The 20,523-nt window shown below is 40.5% G+C and overlaps 4 protein-coding genes and 2 long non-coding RNA genes across 7 annotated transcripts; 4 read left to right on the top strand and 2 right to left on the bottom strand.

Moving 5' to 3' along the window:
* The first annotated feature begins 14 nt into the window (after positions 1 to 14).
* On the top strand, positions 15 to 2,483 carry LOC129588216 (ras-related protein rab7-like). The gene is made up of 4 exons (XM_055482371.1): positions 15 to 251; positions 321 to 447; positions 883 to 1,101; positions 1,979 to 2,483. Exons 1-4 carry the CDS (start codon positions 199 to 201, stop codon positions 2,195 to 2,197), a joined length of 618 nt encoding a protein of 205 aa, XP_055338346.1. The 5' UTR covers positions 15 to 198; the 3' UTR covers positions 2,198 to 2,483.
* LOC129588217 (mesencephalic astrocyte-derived neurotrophic factor homolog) lies at positions 2,422 to 5,875 on the bottom strand. The gene is made up of 6 exons (XM_055482372.1): positions 5,583 to 5,875; positions 4,218 to 4,464; positions 3,793 to 4,068; positions 3,397 to 3,524; positions 3,194 to 3,335; positions 2,422 to 2,768 (listed from the first exon to the last, which is right to left on the bottom strand). Exons 3-6 carry the CDS (start codon positions 3,908 to 3,910, stop codon positions 2,602 to 2,604), a joined length of 555 nt encoding a protein of 184 aa, XP_055338347.1. The 5' UTR covers positions 3,911 to 4,068; positions 4,218 to 4,464; positions 5,583 to 5,875; the 3' UTR covers positions 2,422 to 2,601.
* Positions 5,876 to 6,546: 671 nt separating this feature from the next.
* On the top strand, positions 6,547 to 8,811 carry LOC129588218 (ubiquitin-conjugating enzyme E2-17 kDa). The gene is made up of 6 exons (XM_055482373.1): positions 6,547 to 6,808; positions 6,956 to 7,019; positions 7,099 to 7,130; positions 7,192 to 7,269; positions 7,937 to 8,042; positions 8,182 to 8,811. Exons 1-6 carry the CDS (start codon positions 6,785 to 6,787, stop codon positions 8,319 to 8,321), a joined length of 444 nt encoding a protein of 147 aa, XP_055338348.1. The 5' UTR covers positions 6,547 to 6,784; the 3' UTR covers positions 8,322 to 8,811.
* Positions 8,812 to 9,043: 232 nt separating this feature from the next.
* Positions 9,044 to 14,240, bottom strand: LOC129588206 (uncharacterized). Of its 2 annotated transcripts, none has more exons than XM_055482358.1 (7): positions 14,194 to 14,240; positions 13,701 to 13,935; positions 10,464 to 10,532; positions 10,123 to 10,269; positions 9,853 to 9,957; positions 9,702 to 9,791; positions 9,044 to 9,473 (listed from the first exon to the last, which is right to left on the bottom strand). In XM_055482358.1, the coding sequence occupies exons 2-7, from the start codon at positions 13,909 to 13,911 to the stop codon at positions 9,310 to 9,312; spliced, it is 786 nt and encodes a 261-aa protein (XP_055338333.1). In that variant the 5' UTR covers positions 13,912 to 13,935; positions 14,194 to 14,240; the 3' UTR covers positions 9,044 to 9,309. The 2 variants fall into 2 exon arrangements, with proteins under 2 accessions (XP_055338333.1, XP_055338332.1); XM_055482357.1 differs by having other exon boundaries at positions 13,701 to 14,026; positions 14,194 to 14,228.
* A 247-nt stretch (positions 14,241 to 14,487) lies between these two features.
* Positions 14,488 to 16,527, top strand: LOC129588207 (uncharacterized). The gene is made up of 5 exons (XR_008690449.1): positions 14,488 to 14,601; positions 15,609 to 15,754; positions 15,840 to 16,023; positions 16,172 to 16,339; positions 16,412 to 16,527. It is a non-coding gene; the product is annotated as an uncharacterized LOC129588207 (long non-coding RNA).
* A 152-nt stretch (positions 16,528 to 16,679) lies between these two features.
* On the top strand, positions 16,680 to 18,224 carry LOC129588208 (uncharacterized). The gene is made up of 3 exons (XR_008690450.1): positions 16,680 to 16,841; positions 16,941 to 17,148; positions 17,251 to 18,224. It is a non-coding gene; the product is annotated as an uncharacterized LOC129588208 (long non-coding RNA).
* The last annotated feature ends 2,299 nt before the right edge of the window (positions 18,225 to 20,523 follow it).

Genomic DNA, 20,523 nt, shown 5'->3' with positions numbered 1-20,523 from the left:
TGCAAAGTGCAAACTGCAAACCTGGTGTGCAGTGATCATTTTCAATTTTTTGCAGAACACGTTATGTACTCATCTTTCTGATCTGTAGTACGTTCCACGGTGATAGTTTTTGCGTTTCCTGTTCTGGAGTCAGAAAACATCATTTTATTATTGGATTTGAACTGGAGATTTTGTTCTATTTATCGGAATATCTCCGGAATGGCTTCGAGAAAGAAAGTCCTCCTTAAGGTCATTATTCTCGGAGATAGTGGGTACGTCTTACGCTGTTAATTACTGCACACTCCAAAATATTTCACTCAGTTATTAATTGAATTTCTTAGTGTCGGGAAGACTTCTTTGATGAATCAGTATGTCAATAAAAAGTTCAGCAACCAGTACAAGGCAACTATCGGAGCGGACTTTTTGACCAAGGAAGTGGCTGTGGATGATCGTCTTGTGACGATGCAGGTAGGAAGATGAATGGCTTTGCGTAATTTAACTTTGTTACACAATTGACAGTTACACTCTATATTCTCTGTAATTTTTGACTTCGTATTTTGTTATAAATATAACTTGATGTCAACTGATAATAATTTCCACCTGCCTTAAGATCACAGTGTTGATGGTGCAAGTTATCAAAGGGTTTGGTTTTCTTTTACCGTTTTCGTATAGACATTTGCCGATTTGCGAATTCAAAAATTCATGATTTGTCACTTTGTGGGATTGTGATAACGAAATGAACATCTTCTTGCTTCGCTTAAATAACTGTAATACACTGTAACAGGTGTAATTAATAATTAGCGATTGTGACGGCAGGGTTGTTCGCATTTTTGCTGTTTGGACATTTAAGTGTTTTGAAGATGGTTTCAAACTTTACCTTCGTGTTTTGCCTTGGGTGTCTAGATCTGGGATACGGCTGGCCAGGAGAGATTCCAGAGTTTGGGGGTGGCGTTTTACCGGGGAGCCGATTGCTGTGTGTTGGTTTTTGACGTGAACAATGCACAGAGCTTTAAATCGCTGGATAGTTGGAGAGACGAGTTCTTGATTCAAGCCAGCCCACGTGACCCGGAGAATTTCCCTTTTGTGGTGTTGGGGAACAAGATTGATTTGGATACTCGTGCTGTAAGTTATAGCGGCTGTGATATAACCGTACTATGCAGTTCGTGGAGGCATTTGAGGCGCATGTGTGGCATTATGCTTTGCTTCGTTTATCTGATGCTAAACAGGAATGAAAATTCGTTGGTTTTTTCCATTACTGCTGAATCCGGGAAACGGAATGTGGCCGTTCGTCTGGCTTCGTCCCTTTCGTTCGTGAATCGCCGTTACCACTTGCTAGCATTTAGTACATCATAATTGTGGTCATAAGAACAATAGTTATTAGTTTTCAACTTTTCATGAACATACCACAAGTACTGGTTTACTCTTCCCTTCTTCGTTTGTCATGACTCGATTTTATTCGATATTGTTATATTCAGCGCATGAAAATTACGACTACTTACTTTCATACCATAGCTTGGTTCGGTTCATTTTTTAATTGGCATCGTTGTCCGGCAGTTTTAATCAGTGGCAGCAGAACTGTTGTGTGATTGCTGGCTTGCTGTACAGTGCTTAACTAAATTTTAATTTTCTTACTCACACTTCAAGTTAGTTTTACGAATTAAGCGAATAAATTTTAGATAGGGACTTCTGACATACATAAAAAGAACTTTACTCACAAATTTGCACACAAGCGCATTTTTTAAGCTGATCAGTTAGTTTTCTGGGAACATGAAACATTTATCATTGGGTGACAATGGGTCTTTCTGGTATGCTTTGGTGTATTAATTGAAAATATACTACACATACAGAATTTACCAGAATGTTGTAGAGTGTAGACTGCTGCTGCTGCTTGAATTTTTGGTGAAACAGTCACCGTACGTGTCCGCCTGCGGTGCTGACACGCTAAAGTTAAACCCACGCCTGTTTCCTTTGATCACTGATCAGTTTCCTGTCCTTCTAGGTTACGACGGCGAGAGCCCAGAGCTGGTGCCAGAGCAAGGGAAATATTCCGTATTTTGAAACCAGCGCCAAGGAGAACATCAACGTGGAGCAGGCCTTCCAGACAATTGCCAGGAATGCTCTGGCTCAAGAAAGTGAAGCCGACCTGTACCCTGAATTTCCCGACCAGATCAAAATTACTCCGGACCATAAGAACAAATCGGACGGTTGCGGTTGCTAATTCCATGGCGTAACTTGTTCGTCCTCGGTTCTGACTGCAGTTGATTCGATTTCGTATTTGTCATCTACAAATGATTATTTGAAAAACTGTTAGGCTTGTAACTGCTTAAAAATTATCCCATGTTCTTCTGTGTGATACGATGAAATAGGGAGAACGTGAAATTGTAATTCTCTTGTGACGATTTGCTTATTTCTTTCCTAATCTTACCATTGCATAGCTCGAAATTAAACCAGCGTTTTTTTCTTCACGATGACAAAAACCGAAATAAAGATTTCTTTCTGTTTAACTTTCGTCGTGTCCTTCTAAGAAACACCAAGCAAACCATTTACAATCTTATAACCATATAACTTAGGTAACCAACAGAAAATGAAATACAACAAAGAATAATAAACTTCTTGTTAATATCACAGTTCTTCTTTCACATATTTAGGCTTTAGCTCATTAATTTTCTTTATAAATTCAGACTTTTCTGTGCATCCTTTACAGTCTTCGCTCCAGTCGCCCAGAATCTTCTTCAAATCTTTGACTTTCAGTTTGTTGAGATCCAACGTTTTCCAGTCCAGCTGCTTTTCTGGGAAACGAGAAGTTCATTATTAAGCAACCCTCGAGCAATATCAACAGCATTCTGCCCTTAGCCGTTTCTGCGCGCTCCTCGCCGATTTAAAAAAGTGAAAACACAAACCAAAAATGTCTGAACATATAAAACATGTAAGTAAATTAGATTGCAAAACCTTTCAGTGCGTAGTACATTGTACTAAACAGCTTCACGCTCCCGCGATCAACTCGCAAAACTAAACAGCGTCAAGTTGCCGACAACACCGTCCTCGATACCCTACACTTACAGTGACTACAGTCACCCGTCACTACACACTGCATACTTCTACAGATTATTGCCAACTATAGTATGAATAATTACGGGTGTACTCGTCGTCATTGCAACGAGTCAGCGACAAAATAATATTAAAGAACTATGCGGCAAAACGTTTCTTAACTCACCATATTTCAAATCGCAAATTTGAGAATCTTTCTTTCGAAGTTTTTCGCAGACTTTTTCCACCGGCATTCCCCAAGACATGGGTTTAGAAAGTTCACCCAGGATAGATGTGGCACTCTCTTCCAGTCCTCCAACGTAATAACACTGCAATATCACGCCGTTTAAACGAGCAACACCAGAATTCAGAAGAAGGACCGTAACGTACAAAACGGTGCTCTTGTGGCTGTTTATTCTCCTTGCAGTCCAATTTGAATTTCTTTTCGACTTTTGCTGCGTTCGACTGGTCCTCGCCGGGAAGACTTTCGCGCAAAGTTTTCAAGACGCTGACGCATACTGCAAATTTATAAGCATCGAGTACGTAACGACCAGATATATAAAATAAATTAAAAAAACCTTCATTTTAACAACAGCATGCATACTGCAATTCGTTTCTAGAACACTCATAAATTATAGGCTTTTAAATTCTGCCAACGATGCATCATAAAATATAATAAGATTATTACTGATTATAACTTATAAGAGTCAACAGTGAGCACTCAATACTCATCACCAGGTGCTGGTTACTGGCAGAGTGGCAGTCTAGCATACATAGCACACATACCTTCGCATTCTGCGTCTTTTCCGCGAACCTCGTGGAGTAAAGCAAGAAGATGCAAACACACAACAAAAATCCAAAACCGACTGCAACGTGAGTGGGAAGGAAAGCAGTAAAGATCCATTGTGTTTCGCTTTCGAAACCGACAAATCAACTCCAGGTAGGCAGACTTCGTAGATGTTTGTCGCTTCGTTTCGAATAATAAAAGCAGTGAGGAGTGATTAGTCGATTGCGCTCCTTTCGTAAATTCGTAGTTAATAATATTAATCTCCCGGCAAAAGCCTAAAACAGCAAAAAAAAATTTTTATAGAAAATTCTAATGTAGTAACTCACGGTAACTGTCGTCTGCGCATTTGCTAAAAGGTGGAACAAAAGTCCACTCACAATCGGTCCCTACAGAATGATAATTGTACGAATTACAGTGTACTTACGGTACGAAACGTTTCCAAAAAGAATACGGATGAATGACTGAAATTGCAAATACAGACTTATTACAGGAACAGTCAGGAAATAATTGTACTCGTACCGCTCTTATTAATTTTTTCAGACCGTAAAAAACAGAGCTGCCAATAATGAGCATTGAGCATCCAGAATTCTGAATCTCTGATGTTCCGCTGCCGCCCCGCCCATCTTGCATGTGTGGCTCCCCAATTGGCTGGTCACAGCTCGCAGTACGACCTACGAGTACAAGTAGACGTACAGTCACAGTACATTTTGAAGAACGGGGTACTGTGGTATTGTGCTAGAGACTAGAGTAAGTACTAAGTAGTCATTTTCCAGAACAGAACAACACTTTCTTTAAAAATTGTTAATAATTTAATCTGTTACTTCTAACATCTGTACTACGTATAACAAATTTACGTTTTCTGAGTTTAAACTCAGGATGATCCAAAACCATTCATTTTACACGCATTTTTTCAAAATATCGACGCTTAACTGCAACCGGCCAGGTCGGCACCAGCGGGCCTAATGCTACTGTATGTTCAACTGTTCAAGCTACTCTAGGTTGCGTCCAAAGTTAAGTAGTACCAATTTTACAATTCAGATCTGAATTGTAAAATTGGTACTACTTAACTGTAAAATTGGTACTACTTAACTGAATTGTAAAATTGGTACTACTTAACTGTAAAATTGGTACTACATACTTAACTGAATTGTAAAATTGGTACTAGAAATTACCCGGAAAAACAATAAGTAACAGTCAACAATCATTGTTCTAAAAAATTGCAACCGGCACAATGTATATAGACTATATACAGTATACGTATAGAAGGTTCTACCGTTTCAAAGAAAATGCGTCTATATACTTTTTAGGACCGGAAAGGTTACAGAGAAGACGAAAATCAGAAGTTTAGAACCGCTGAAACTCTGGCTATAACAGCGCGTTACGTAACCCAACATTTTTTGTTACTTACTACAACTATGATTGCGGATCCAAATTAAAATGACCTGAAATTCTGGAGAAACCAAAACGCCACTGATCGACCGGTTACCAAAGTTTAGTTTTCCATGGAAAAAAGCAACATTTAGTCCGTTCAGCCCATATACAATATACCCATTTAGTCCGTTCAGCCCATTTGTTTACCTTTGCCAGTGCTCTGGGATCAGGGCTGAACGGAAGGTCATGATTAGTAAAATTAATGTTAATTAGAATCATTTTATTTATGTACTCGCGCACTAAAACTAATAATATTATTACAATTTTGACCGAAGGAAACAACTGAGCAGTGCAGCTATCGACTGAACGGAATCGCTCTATCTGTAGAAGAATAATTTACAGTAATTACACACCTTACCAGTTAGTTCTACCGTTGACTCCTCTGTTCAGCTGGACTATGGTTTTTTGTGAAAAACAAGGAACAGTTAACAGTTTACAGTTTTTTTTTGAACCAAGAGGCTTCCGGTTTAGTGTCTCCACGCTCACAGGACAAAACAGATCGATAGTCCTGGACCTCTGTGTCCTGGCTACTCCCGAGTCCTGGGTGAGGTTGCCGGCCTGCGGGCGGTTTTGTCAAGCCAGAGAGCTATATAAGTACTTACATAGATGATAGAAGACGGGAGTTTTATTGGGTTAATAACTTAATACTAAAATTAACATTGGTTAACACAAGATCACGCGATGACAGATGTACAGAAGTACTTCTGCACTAAGGCCTCGTCCCGAATTCAAAGCGAATCTCGTTGCGATACAGCAACTCCACCTCGCGAGGTGGCTTCGCGTACCGTATCTGTAGGCGTGGCCACTGCATACAGCCACCTCGTGCGGTTGAGCAACCGTACCATAAATCTGCAGTCGTTTAAATTCGTAAAAAGTTAAAATATAAAGACTTTCGTGGCCGCCCGCGCGATGCGGTGGTTCACTGAATGTAGCCGTCCGCAAGTAACTGTCAGCCGCATCCGTCTTCCGACCCATTCGATTTGTACCGTAAGGTCCGTAACATCAAGCCTGTGGATTCTATGAAACCTGCGCAGTACGGATCTAACGGAAACGGGAAAAGCCAGCGAAAGTGAAAACTAAGCAATGATTTGTTCTCCAATAAACTGATTCAAGTATTCCGAAATACATATTTTAGAACTTTGCGAAGCAAAATCCTAGTGTCATTAGACTGCCGGTATCCGTCTCGCAGCTACCCGTAGCTGTTACGTAAAACGAGAAGCGCACGTCCTTACCGGGAATTCTTTGATTCCGACAAATGAATGACTGTGACTCATCAAGTTGAGCATGCGCGATGCGGAAATGCTGCTACTCTGTAGTCTGATCAGTAAACTGCTGCGCTGCTGCTCTGATGTAGCACCAGACTACCCCTTTAAATAACGGCCAAGCTTATAAAAAATCTGTCATTTGACATTATTCAACAAATTCTCGAGAGTTCTGCATGTTGATATCGGCACTAATAAGTGAAAACGAATCACATTCGACGTCCCGTTACACTCTGGCTGAGGTTTCTGTCTGGGGATTTGAGGATCCTGTGGATCTGCTTCGTTACAGTTTGATAAAATGGCACTGAAACGCATCAACAAGGTTAGAGAGCAGTTCTTGGCTCAAACAAGATGTTGTGACTGTTGTCCTCTCGGAAGAGTATTACTGAGGTTTTTAAATGGTTAAAGAATCAACTTGGCCATTTTCGTAGCTTGAGGACGATTATAATGAGTTGTGTTGTAACTGCAGGAACTCCAAGATCTGGGACGTGATCCTCCTGCGCAGTGCTCCGCAGGCCCTGTTGGAGACGATCGTACGTATAATTTCAATGGAATTGCCAGTTTTAAGATTGATTGGCTAAACGTACGATGAATTGAGTTTCTTCTTAACAGTTTTCCATTGGCAAGCAACGATTATGGGACCAGTAAGTTCGTACATAATCGGGTTCGTTGAGGTGATATAAAGTAGCGCTTGTGGCATTACAGGCGGATAGCCCATATGAAGGTGGAGTGTTCTTTTTGGACATTGTCTTTCCCACGGATTATCCATTCAAGCCTCCAAAAGTTAGTATTGTTTTACTTCATTAGATTGTGTAGTAGTGCAGCGTACAACATCCGAACAGGCGCTTTGATAACATGAGGGTATTCGAGTTCATTACCTGGCTCGTCGTATGTTTTTCCGTGTTAAAGTTTTTGTTGTAACTTGCTAGATATGCAGAAATACATTTAATTCTTCCCCAGACCTTTGGGTGGTGACTAGTCTGTACTCTGTAGGTGCCAGGTTCGTGCGGAAAAGCTGCATATCTGCTTATAGCTAATTATCGTGTTAGAATTTGTAATTGATTTTTATTGTAATTATCCTTGTTGTTGTCTTTCGATACAGCAGTGGAACCGATGGGAAGCTTTTTAGTACGATTACTTACCTTGTATTGGTAGTCAGTTTACGAAATGGTTTATGCAATGCAAAACTGCGATAAACGCATCTTGTCAGGTGGCACATATTACTGACTATAAGAGTTTTTGAAATTGATAGCATAATAGTGGTTGAATTTTGAAATAATATGCAGTACTTTCTAGTGCGCTTTGATTATCTAGTGCCCGTGGTGACTGCCGATGTACTCGTACCGAATTTCAAGCAATTCGTCGCGATTCATTTGTGATCGCATAAAATGACAACCTGCATTTGCGTGAATTTTTTTTGTGCTTTGATTAATCGAAGACTGATTTGTAGGTGAGTTTTCAGACAAAGATCTACCATCCAAATATTAATAGTAATGGGAGCATTTGTCTGGATATTTTGCGATCGCAGTGGTCACCTGCTTTGACGATTTCCAAAGGTGAGTTTTTAATTAGGTGATTGCGCGAAACCAAGCATCCCAGTAGTTCATGGATTGCGGGTATTCCGTTTCCTTAGTACCCTTCTCAGTAACCTAATCCTACTAGTACTAACCTTTGCGCGCCTTTTTCTTGGTGCAGTGCTGCTGAGCATCTGCAGTTTGCTGACGGATCCGAATCCTGACGATCCCCTTGTTCCTGAAATTGCTCGCGCTTATAAAACTGATCGGGAAAAATATAACCAAATGGCGAGAGAATGGACTAGCAAGTATGCCATGTGAGGCTGGTCGAAAGCGTTTTCATAAATCTGCACTGGAATTCTGGATTGGAAGATTTTCACGCGGTAGAAGTCCTGTATGTTTTAATTAGTCGTAATTTAACAATTGTTCATTGCTGGATTATCGTTTTTCTTTCTCTTGAGACATCTTGCTTTTGCTATTATGGTTCTGAATAGGTTTACTGTACTTCAGTTGTCACCACTGTAGCTATCAGTTTTTTGGCATTAATTCTCGGTTGTATTTTAACGGCATTAGCGTTTTGCAGTGCAGTTACGACGATACGTTGATAAGGCAGTGTTCATTTGTAAACGTGGAGGAACCATCGTCGTACTGGTAACTGTTATCAACGTTGCTGTGATACGTACATTGAGAACCATCAACTTTTTTGAAGCAGAATTTCCGCAGTACTTGCTATGTCGTGTCAGTAGCAAATTTTTTTTAACTACGAAATGGTTATGAATCACTAAAGGCTAAAACTGTAATAGTCGGTCGGTTTGTTGAAGCACTTCATTAAATAAGACATGTGCGAAATTGAAACCTTCCACGGCTTCCAGTACTGATGACTGGAAAACCACTGAACAGCCATGCCGATATACCATTCTTTCGGAACCGATGTTTTTGAAAAATTTGCCGACTAGCAGCAAGTTACAAAAAACTTGGAACAAACAGAAGTTACGAAAAGCAGGCCGCTTGCATTTGTACTATTACGTCCCCCGTGCTTGACATCTCGTGCCATAGGACGGTATTATGCTTTATCTGACATCTAAAACAACCATAAACTGATTCATGCTTATGAGTTACAGCACCAACAGACCAAATAAAAATACGCTGGTAACACAGTCTGAAATTCAAAACCATAGGCAAACGCCGAACATAAGTACCGTACTTGTATAATAATTATTTAGCGATAACAGATACCTGTATTCTAATTTAATATGACGATGCACATTCATAGATTATTGTCATACACACACAATGAATATTAGCAACATCAGCCCAGGTTTTCGCCATTTGAATTCAAACTTTCGAAGTGCTCCTTCAAAGCTCTGCGAGTGGCCGTTAGTAGTTTCACCAGTGGATACTTCTGTTTACTACCGTTTAATTCTTGACCAACTGGCAGATTCTCCTTGAGAGATGCTGGCCATACCCGGCGAACTGCAACCAAATAATGTTAAAATTATCCCTTGGTTGTAAATTAACTTATCAGCGTACTGGATTCCTTTTTGAAAAATTTCACAGCGTGACAGCACAGATAATGACCCTGAAAACTAAGTGAAAACTAAGTGAATAGGGTTGTTGTGAGTACAGTTACACCTTTCGCCCAAAGAGCGGTTACATTTTGATTGCGGTACATAACAGTAAACATGGGATGGTCAAACTTGCCTGTCCCTTTTTGAAGATCCATTTCCGTCCCTCCTTCCGAAACCGCGCCGTCCCCCAATTTAGCAAACGTCACTTCAGCGCAGCTGTTTCCTTCAAAAGCAGATGGATGGATCATGGTCGGAATGCACAGACTGGCAATAAAATTCCATACCTGTTGTTATTTTTACGCTGAATCCCATAAAATCAACAGCTGCTTTTAAGTAGGCTTCTTTTCTCGCGAGTTCCAACAAAAGAACCTTCCTTCTTTCTCTTTTCTCTACAACAAACGGAAAGTGTCACTAAAACCTGCTCGTAGCTTTTGCTGACAGCAAACTGCGGCTCTTTTGGCGGATCATTTACTAGAGTAGTAGCAAATAAAACAATCGACTGAAAACCGCGATTTCGGTGCTTAAATTACTCTCGTGGTAGTGCAGCACTTTACCTGCTAATTCGTTCTCCATGTTCGTCAAACGCTGTCTAATGATGTTGATCTTTTCCTGCACATCCCGCCCGTACCTGGATAATTTTGTATCAAAATCATCGATAGCCTTCTGGTATGCCTGGACATTGTCGGCAGTAAGAGATGCACCTAAACACGAAGAAAAAGAAATGTTCCACAGTGCAGTAATAAAACTGCCGGGTAAACCGTAAGACACAAAATGCGTATCTGCCCGAATTCGAGATTCTAATTTTCAACTGCTCCAGTTATTAAACCCAACAAATCAATTACCAATTAACCAATTTTTAGTACTCGTACAGGCGGTTCTGGCTTATCGGAATTACCTGTGGATTCATCGGTGTCCACAGCATCTTTCAACTGGGAGATGTTCGAGAGAATGTGAAGCATATACTCTGAAAGAGATTCAGATATTGTTACTTCGTTTTATTTGTTATAAAATACAATTGTACGCTTCAGCCAAGGCTAGGGTTGAAATTCACGAGGCTTAGACCCATTTGTGAAAAGAAGTGAAATGAAAGCGAAATGAAGTGAAATGAAATGAAACGTGCAATAAAAAATTTTATTTAAACTGATAATTTTGGCTTTTATTAGGGCTGTAAACAGCCGAAAGGGCCGAAAGCAGCCTTTTATTAGGGCCGAAAGCAGTTAAAGCATTGATTTATAGAACTGCACACTACTAGTAAAAGTTCGAAATTTCGAAAACTTTAATTGTAACTAGATTATTAATTTTAGGGTACCCTTACAGGCACCCCCTAAAACCCCCGTTTATTATAGGCACCCCTTTTCACACCCCGTTTATTATAGGCACCCTTTTTAACTTAATATAACAGATTCAGTATTCTCAATAAGTAATGCAGCTTTATTCGGATAATAGTACAATAATTTTTCTGGCGTCGAGTTAAGTACATCAGGCTTTCCAGCCTACAGTTACAATAGGACGATTAGGCAAATCAGCCAGCCTAGAACGAATTAGTAGCGCGTCTTCAACTGTGACCAGAAGGTCACCTTTCACGATGATCAGCTCATTCACTGGCTTCGGATGGTGTTTGTGCGACAGCACAAAATGGTTTGAGATATACAGGGCCTGAATGATTCCATTCCTGCCGCTAGATTATTCTGTATGCGCTTTACTTCCTGCCCGACACTGCCCGTCGGGATTGCAGATGGCAGGTCACCTGGATATTCGAGCGTTCTAGATTTCCTTTCTGACATAGATATATATGAGAAGATGCCGATGACCCTGTCATAATGCATCCGCCCAACCGATAGGACATCAGTCAGGTCGCTGTCGTAAGGTTTATCAGGACTCCTATGCCGTTTTCACCAGGGCCCACAGTTCTGAGATGTACTTGCTTCGTCGCAGTCTGCAATGCTGGTACCGGGAAGTGCAGTGCGCGGTGATTTCACCTGCCTGATGCCTGGCGCGAGCCGCGCACTGGTTTCGTCGCCTAGGAGGAATGGCCGAGCTCCAACGCCCTTCTTTTCGTATTCTCTGTGGTGCACGTACATATTCGTAAAATCTTTCTGCACTTAAGGACGGCTCAGAGCTTCACCGTTCTTGAACTTTTCAGACCGTCGTATTATGAATGTTTGGAAAGGTTTGGGAAGTCGCTTCCCGGTATGCCTTAGTCTTTCTAGAATTCTTCAAAAGAAATTCGTACTTCAGGTCAGCGACCGCCGACATTCAGTGATGGGAATACTAAATCAGTGATGGGAATGCGACATTCAGTGATGGGAATACTAAATTGATCATGGCTTCCGATGGCCCCGGCGCAAGAGAGCTGCTTGAACCGGCCATAATGTGATATAATTTTTACGGTCAAAGCAACTGTACAGAACAATAATGACAAATTTTTGGAATATGTAGATAACATTCCGTTTACATAATATTATTTGCCGTATTAATTCAAAATGGGTGCCTATAATAAACAGGGTGCGAAAGGGGTGCCTATAATAAACGGGGGTTTTAGGGGGAGCCTATAACGGTTTCCTTAATTTTATTATTCAGTAAAGACTATACGGTATGCACAAAATGATTTTGCAGTTTACTTTTACTTTTTAGTACAAAATAAGTTGAAACTATTTAAGACTAAAATTAGGAGCTGAAGTTTGACCAGGATAATTGATACCGAAGAACAAGGCATAAAAAGGAAATGCTCATTTCTATACAACAAACAGCGCAGTAGCGCACTGCACGGAATTATTTTTGAATTACACGTATTGTACTAGCAGTAGCGCCTTTTGACTGTGTCCTGGTAAAGTTGTCACGTCCAACTGTAAGACTGCGAAGTGCAAGTATCTGCAGCCCAGAAATTCTGTTATTTTGCATTTCATCTTAAGTACACTGTAAACGCCTCTGAAACATTATTAGTATTTGTTTTTTATCCGCAGTACGAGATCCGAGTTTGACAAACCGAATTCTTAGTATTACTGGTCAGAACAGTAGAACTAAATCTTAGTGCGTTTTGGCTAAGTATGTTTTTAAGATTTCGAAATTCTGCAATTACCTGCACTTAATTAAGGGAAGTGGCCCGGTACATGGTACGAAAGTCGGGAACATGCACGAAATCTTTCACTTTCGCGCACTCCCAAACCCGTTTTTCTCTTGTCTTATGACATTCTGTAGCCAGATGATTTGTATACACTGGCGTGAAAACCGTTTGCGCGCGCAACATCCGGTTCGGGAGTTATGGCCGTTAGAAAATTCCAAAAAGTTTGAATGCATTCAGGTGTACCAAAAGTCTCATTATGGACCGATCTCCCTCAAATTTTGAACGTAAATGCACATAACCACGAAGAACGTTTTCACATCAATCCACTGTTCTAGCAAGTTTTTCAAATTTTAAAATAGAATTTCAAAAATTTTAAAATTCATTTTAAAATTTGACAGAAATCATGGAAGTCTGATCGGTGTAAAAACGATGTTCGTGGCCATGTGCATTTACGTGCAAAATGTGAAGGAGATCGGTCCATAATAAGACTTTGGTACACCTGAATGCATTTAAACTTTTTGGTATTTTCTAACAGCCATATCTCCCGAACCGGATGTTGCGCGCACAAACGGTTTTCACGCCAGTGTATACAAATCATCTGGCTACAGAATGTGATAAACCAAAACAAAAATGTGTTTGGGAGTGCGCGAAAGTGAAGGTTTTCGCGCATGTACGTACACGAATTTGTTGCCATGTACCGGGCCACTTCCCTTAAAGCGTATGAAAAACGTTATCTTCTCTTCCAGTTACTACAATAATGTCTGTTGCCTAATGCAGGGGTTCGAGTTAGAAGCGGTTACACAAAAAAATACAGGGGAGTGAATAACTTCTGTTGCAAAAAATATTGTGAATCGCTGTAATTTCGTAATTTCAAGCGATTTCCCGATTTCACCATTTCACATTTCATTTCACATTTCACGCGGGGGTCCGCGTGAATACGAAATGAAAGTGAAATGAAAAGTGAAATCGTGATTTCAACTCTAGCCAAGGCCACACGCGATTGTTGCAGCGTCACGACCGTGCAACTACAGCAAATACTGCTTCTGTTCTAACACCGAAGTTTCTTACTTTCAGAACGGGCATTCATCTTTTCCGCTACTAATAAACAGTTGTTGTAGTTCTGAGAAGCTTCATGCAGTCCGTCGTATAGGGAAGAGCTTCTGGACTCCGCACTTGCATTCCATCCCTGAAAGAGTTCGTCAATCTGCTCCTGCAGAGCGTGGTACTCCTCGTCAAGTTCTTCATCACCCAGCTCAACCGAACTGTCCCCTTCTTCCATTCTCCGGATGGACCAAAACCAATTCTGTTCAAGTACTTTAATGCACTTAGATACAGAATATTCCGTAACAATATGAAAGAAAACTCCAAGCACCAGTTGGTCAAATTCACAGCTTCTAGAAAATCAGAACGCTGAAGCTAAGTAAAGCATCCACTTCTTAGCAGCCTAGCCGAGCAGTTTACAATAAATTCTAATAGATAAAAAAACTTCGCTTTGAAAACCAGCTCTGTAGGTAACAAAAGAAGACATCAAAAATAAAATACAACTGTTATTGACATTCACCTCTTTGGACTCTACTTAAGTTTTAAAACAACCGCAAATATTGAGAAAACTGAAAATGCTGTTTTTTGCCTGTCTAACTCTAGTCACTAGTGACTAGTGTCTCTACTTCTAGACTGCATGTACCGTCGTTATGCGTTGGATTTTATCCTAACCGCCCGTTTACCACTGTAAGTAACTGCCACACAGGTGGGTATGGCGTACGGAAGAGCAGAAACCAGGCTCGTGGGAAGCCTTTCAGTATTTCAGCGCGCTGATTTCAATCTGCACTCTGCAGACCGTCCTCTATAGAAGAGACTGCCAGATAGAAAGCATTCCACGATTATTCTGGATTTTTGTTGTTTTGCTGGTGGAAACATCTCACGGATCAGTTCGGATGGGATTGTAAGCGTGTGGGAGTAAGCGTCAACGGTGAGTCTAGTTTTCTTTTATGGGCATTTTTACTTGTAATTAGTGATAATAAAACTCTTAATTTTGCTGGGAATTAAACATTATGATTAATTCAATTAAAATTATAAATTTTGATTATGCTGAGCATAATTAAAATTGCAGTTTAATTGAAGTAAGCATAATTAAAATTCGTCAATTTTAATTATACTTAAGCTTAATTCTGAGTCAAATTATGAACAATATAAATAGCCTGATCAAAGAAAACTGAATTTTAATTATGATAAGCAAAATTAAAATTGGACAATTTTAATTATGCTCCAGTTTAATTAAAATTGTTGAATTTTGATTATGCTAATCATAATTAAAATTGATCAATTTCCAATTATGATAAGCTTAATCAAAATTATAAGCAAAATAATTATGATGAGTTTAATATTCACTACTTGTAATGAGCTTTTTAATTTTAAACGAGTGTGAGTGGTGAACATCGGAAGTGTACAACTGATAGAAAAATACTAGAGTATAATCTTTTTATAAACATTTTTCTTTAAAATGTGTCCTACTCTTCCCTTTTTACTTTGATTGTTTGCTAAATATTAGGATGTGTTTATTTACAGCCAGCGAAGGTTATGATACTGGTAGTGAATATTAAACTCATCATAATTATTTTGCTTATAATTTTGATTAAGCTTATCATAATTGAAAATTGATTAATTTTAATTATGATCAGCATAATCAAAATTCAACAATTTTAATTAAGCTGGAGCACAATTAAAATTGCTCAATTTTAATTTTGCTTATCATAATTAAAATTCAGTTTTTGTTTGATCAAGCTATTTATATTATTCCTGATTTGACTCATAATTAAGCTTAAGCATAATTAAAATTGACCAATTTTAATTATGCTCAAGCTTAATTCAAATTGCGCAATTTTAATTATGCTCAGCATAATCAAAATTGTCATAATTTTAATTGAATTAATCATAATGTTTAATTCCCAGCATAATTAAGAGTTTAATTATCACTAGATACTGGTCACCATGCAATCACAAATGTGGAGGAGGTGGCCGCATTCGCTATGGAACTTGGAATGTCCCTACACAACAGCGTTATGATGAAATTTGTAATTCTGATCCTTACAAAGAAAAGGCATTTACTACGGACGCTTGTGACGGTACGACTTGACACTTTCTTACGATAGGATACTGGATTACTGACGATAGCTGACGCTCGTTCTTTCAAATCACGGCCACTTGCAGATCAAGAAGTTGAAGCGCGATTATCCTCTTGAAATCCTTGGAGCTCATGTTCGCATACTTGCGGCGTCGAAACAAGAATACGTTATAAGTACTCTGTGTGTCCATCTGGAAAGGATTCTGATGCCTGTCAAGGTCACGACTTCGAAATGGAACGATGTCGAAAACGTTCTTCTTGTCGTTTCAAGTAGGTGTGCAATTAGCATGATTTTGTTTTCGCTGTACCTGTTTAGTGTTTTCGTCGTGCAGTACATGTCGAGTTCAGACATTTTATGTTAATTTTCCGTGGAATATGCTCTAAATTCTATATTGAAATAATCCCGTGAAATTTTTAGAGAAAGCACTGGCCTGGGATCACTGGTCAAGCTGGTCTCCATGTTCTTCCTTATGCGGAGGTGATTCAACTATGCGCATTCGAAAATGATTATCGAGCGGTATCGGTCAACATTTAATATGCGGGACACCGTGTGATATTCAGTTGTGCAACACTCATCCTTGTGACCGTAAGGACAACAACTCGTGTGTACACCTAATGGTAAGGACAAATTTGTCATACTGAGTATATTATTGAACAGATTACCGTCAAAATTATGCAGCATGGAGTAGCTTGTTATTGCCCAATCCTTGCTCCAGCCGTGTTCTGAATATGGTTATTTCGCTAACACGTTCCGTATATTCAGTTGTGGTTCGACGCATGTCGAAGATTGCCCGAGAATTGAAATACAGCAGGTCGAATGCGATTACCGAAGCTGTTATAAAGGTAAGATTGATCACATCCCGTTTCCACATTTTCATTTATATTGTTGTACGCGTTTTATTTGTAAATTCATAGATATAAACAATTTCATTTATCCTCCGTGGAGTGAATGGTCGTCGTGCTCGAAACCGTGTGGACAGGATATGGGTATCGCAATCGGACGCTTGCAGATAACCTTCCAGTAATGAATGGAGAATTCTGTACCAAACCGGCTTTTGAAGTAGCCCAGTGCAATCGTAAAAAATGCGGTACGTCTTCGAATCATCTCGAAAGTTGCCCACGTCAGTGGCACTGCCTTTTTTTCTTCATCGATATTACTCACAAGTCACATGTTTGCATCCTTGCAGGTTTACGAGAAAAGACTGAATTTGCTGGAGACTGGAGTTCATGGTCGTCTTGCTCTCGTTCGTGAATGCGACGCCGCCAGTGTATGATTGTTAGCGTACAGAGTACCTGACTAACGGATTCTGTTGTAATCCCACCTCCTCGCCCACAACCTAGAAGTGCTTGTCTGGATGGATCGTCTGATTTGTGATTTCCTGAAGCATTGAACTGGTTGGTTGCGCTGTCAGCTTACGCCCGGGTGTTTATTTTAAATATTTTGCCTATCACGTTATCGTTATCAGGCAGGCAGGCAAATGAGTTTACATTGTTTAGGCGAACTGCAGCGCTTCGATGCCCAGTACGACAAAGACAAACTACAATTACGCCAACGAAGCATCCACTCCGGCGATATCCCGCTGCAGCTGATCTTGTAGAATATAACAGTACGGCGTATCGCGATAAAGGAGCAATCAGAATAAAAATGGATCATTAATTTTGGAGCAAGATGACCATGACGAACATTATCTGAATTCCGAAGTACCATAGCTGCCACAACAATATCCCCCACGCAATATGTGTCATCAAATTCGACCAGTTACCGGCAGACTGTTGCCCAGTACCGGCGCCTGTCAATACTTACTCGCCCACTTATCAAGGATGGAACACCAATGTGAATAATTGTATCCAAACCGATCCATAATTCCACCTTTCCCGGCGTATCAAGGTTACGACTTCGTCAACGCAACCGGTTATCTTCTGCGTTTATCCTCAAGTAAACCCAGGAGTGCAGACATCGGTGTACTACCTGCCTTTGCCCGGCGATTTCCGTGTACTGCGTCCGCCCGAGTATGGACCACGAAATGTGTCTGCCCGTATGTGCAACCTGGACAGCTGATGCAGGGATGGGGTTCAGTGCTTCCTGCATGGAGCGAAGCCGTATAATGTTCCCGACTACAATTTTTTAAACTTTTGCTGGATGTATGATTGTTTTGGTAGGAGGAATTGTTGTAGCTCAAACTACGAGCTATGTTGAATACAAGTCTGAGAAACTGTACCCTGCACCGACAATATATAAAGGAGGGGGACCGGCTGTCGTACCCAACACTGTCGCTGTTTGAGGATTAGGGGCCGAATCTAAGCCTTAAGTTTGGGATACTCATGGCAGGGATTTTTGTTTTGTTCTGATTGTGATTTTTGCTGTATTAGTGATCATTTATTTTTAGACGTATTTTTAGTACAAACGTGTCTGATCCCCTTTTGGACTGTGTGTAGGATTTTAGGGTGAACCGTTTTATTTCCGGTGTCTTTGCAAACCTGGTGTTCATGTGTTGTATACTTGTATTGGCTTCTGCCTTCTATAGAAGTAAACCTTTTTCAAAGGTACTACCGCAACGCGGTAAAGGTTTTGTCGGTTATTTTCCCTTCTTAGCGACACATACTGTACTTTAAAAGCGCGTGTAAATTTCGTTATTATAGTACGAATGCCGTATAATTGTTGCAGTTAACCACTCTGATTCTGTGTTCTTCTCGCTTGAGCAAGAACCTAAGAATTTAAACAAATCAGCCAAACACGGATCACGCTACAACACATCCACAATACCCAGCAATAACTCCAATTCTTCCCGATTCCAAGGCGAACATCCAAAAATAAAAAAAAGCAGTCACAGGAAAGCAATTCCAAAATTTCGGCCGAAGACTTCCGACGGAACCACGGTAGCGCGATTCTCCACAACATATCCTCCAGACAAATTGTTAGTAGACGATACTTTGGCCATTCCAAGATTCTTACTGATGGAAGCTTTTCATTCAATAGCTCCAGCCATCAGCCATTCTGATAATTCATCCGTAACTCTGCAAATTATGGACGGCATCTCATAACCAGCCGCTTATGCGATGCCGAATATATATGCCAGCATTCCGTAGCTCTGTCGATCGATGTAGTTAGTACTGTCGACTGAAAAAGGGTAACTGTGACTGTGATCAGTAAGACTTGGATTTTTACGAACACCAGAATATGACAGATAGTTCATGCGCTTTCTATTACCCTATTATCAGGTTAGTTTAAACTTTAGAGAGTGTCTGCTATTTGTTTCACTTAGCAGTGTTAGCACACTTGACCATCACGCGTGCGGTATTAACTGGCCAGTTACACTGCAACCACGGCAGTACCACTCCATGGCCAACTGGTACCGGTAATTTCAGCCCCTGAAGCAGTTTGCTGGACGGTCTCATTGACAGTGACCTTTAAGTGCTATCCCAGTGTTTTGAGTTTTCTGGAATTATTCAGGAATCTAGAGTATTCGCTTGCAGTTGAGTGAACTCTTTTGGTTGCTACCGTGCATTGCCGCTGTACGCAAAACAAAAAATTCATTATGGCTGCACGCACGGTTGGCATTTTCTGCGCACGGGCACTGACTGCGTGCACGGATTTTTACATTCACATTTGAATATGTATTTACTGAGTATTTTTAAATTCGATTTTTACACTTTCATAAGCTTTTCACACTTTATTCGATAATGATTATTTTCAGCCTCTTTTGAGACATGTTTTTTGGTATGCCAGTGATGCCACGATCGAGTATAGTCAGAGTCAGAGAAATAGGCTTTTGTTGACCCTGCCGGAGAGGGAACGGTGTGACGTTCATGGTGACGGAATATAGCAGTACAGTACGTAAAGTGACGGCTTGACTCGTACTTTCTATTATTCGCTGACTTTGTCGATCTTTCTCTTTTGTGTTCGGATTTACTTTTGGTTGTTTCTACACGGATGCGCCGTGTCTATATAAGTCCGTGAGTGGCAGTACTTTGAGGATCAGTTCTCTCATTATGAGTTTGGCAGTGATCGGAGTTTCTAATTAAAATATCGTCGGAGATGCAGTCTCGCTTCGCGTAGATTCGTAGACTTAGCTATGCCACATTGAGATATTAGCTCATTCTCTGTCGTTGAGTTAGGTCGGTAGGATAGATTATTTACGGTAATTATTCCTATCGTACTGATCTCTCCGTCATGGCGCCCACCGATGTTCGAACCTAACCGATGGCTAGCTAAGTAAACCTGTGATTGAAATTGCAATTGTGAATGTTGGCCTTTAGATTGTGCTCAGTCCGGGTACATTTGTACTGACTGGACGGATGTCCGGGCAGCTGGTCTGCCGTCTGGACGCCTAAACTTCAGTAGTCCGGGTACTGGCGACGCGTTGGCAAGGGGAAACCCAGCTGATTCGTGCCTGCGACCCACGACGAAAACCTGTAAATGTCCGGGGGCTTTGCCCTGTCTGGACGCTGAGCAGTTTGTCCTGCCAGCAGGGCGATGCAGGGATAACCTGTAAATCGACCCATGAGCACAGAAGTGAAAATGAAATGAAGCCTGAACGTGAAATGAATATGAATTGATGAAATGACGAATATGAAATACGAAAAGTTGATTGTGAATTGAAGCTGAAGTAGGTACTCGTAGCTACTGGCCAGGGCACGAGTTTCCTAGAAATCTTGAGCGTAGCGGTTACGTAACCGACTGTGAGTAGACAAAGTGTCGAAAGCGGTTTTCTTGAGCTTAAGTTTCGTATGTCAGAGCAGTGCCTGAACATACAGAGTATCGATACAAAT

This window comes from Paramacrobiotus metropolitanus, unplaced genomic scaffold, assembly GCF_019649055.1.
Source record: "Paramacrobiotus metropolitanus isolate TYO unplaced genomic scaffold, Prichtersi_v1.0 Parri_scaffold0000028, whole genome shotgun sequence".
NCBI lineage: Eukaryota > Metazoa > Tardigrada > Eutardigrada > Parachela > Macrobiotidae > Paramacrobiotus > Paramacrobiotus metropolitanus.
This window is presented reverse-complemented; position numbering and strand designations above follow the sequence as displayed.

Coding starts and splice junctions, on each gene's coding strand:
- LOC129588216 (XM_055482371.1), top strand. CDS start 199: ATGGCTTCGAGAAAGAAAGTCCTCCTTAAGGTCATTATTCTCGGAGAT. Junction 448..882: donor ATCGTCTTGTGACGATGCAG/GTAGGAAGATGA, acceptor TTGGGTGTCTAG/ATCTGGGATACGGCTGGCCA. Junction 1,102..1,978: donor TTGATTTGGATACTCGTGCT/GTAAGTTATAGC, acceptor CTGTCCTTCTAG/GTTACGACGGCGAGAGCCCA.
- LOC129588217 (XM_055482372.1), bottom strand. CDS start 3,910: ATGGATCTTTACTGCTTTCCTTCCCACTCACGTTGCAGTCGGTTTTGG. Junction 3,336..3,396: donor AGCCACAAGAGCACCGTTTT/GTACGTTACGGT, acceptor GTGATATTGCAG/TGTTATTACGTTGGAGGACT. Junction 2,769..3,193: donor AATTTGCGATTTGAAATATG/GTGAGTTAAGAA, acceptor CTCGTTTCCCAG/AAAAGCAGCTGGACTGGAAA.
- LOC129588218 (XM_055482373.1), top strand. CDS start 6,785: ATGGCACTGAAACGCATCAACAAG. Junction 7,131..7,191: donor AAGCAACGATTATGGGACCA/GTAAGTTCGTAC, acceptor GTGGCATTACAG/GCGGATAGCCCATATGAAGG. Junction 7,270..7,936: donor ATCCATTCAAGCCTCCAAAA/GTTAGTATTGTT, acceptor ACTGATTTGTAG/GTGAGTTTTCAGACAAAGAT.
- LOC129588206 (XM_055482358.1), bottom strand. CDS start 13,911: ATGGAAGAAGGGGACAGTTCGGTTGAGCTGGGTGATGAAGAACTTGAC. Junction 9,792..9,852: donor CAGCGTAAAAATAACAACAG/GTATGGAATTTT, acceptor CTGCTTTTGAAG/GAAACAGCTGCGCTGAAGTG. Junction 9,474..9,701: donor GGATCTTCAAAAAGGGACAG/GCAAGTTTGACC, acceptor ATTTGGTTGCAG/TTCGCCGGGTATGGCCAGCA.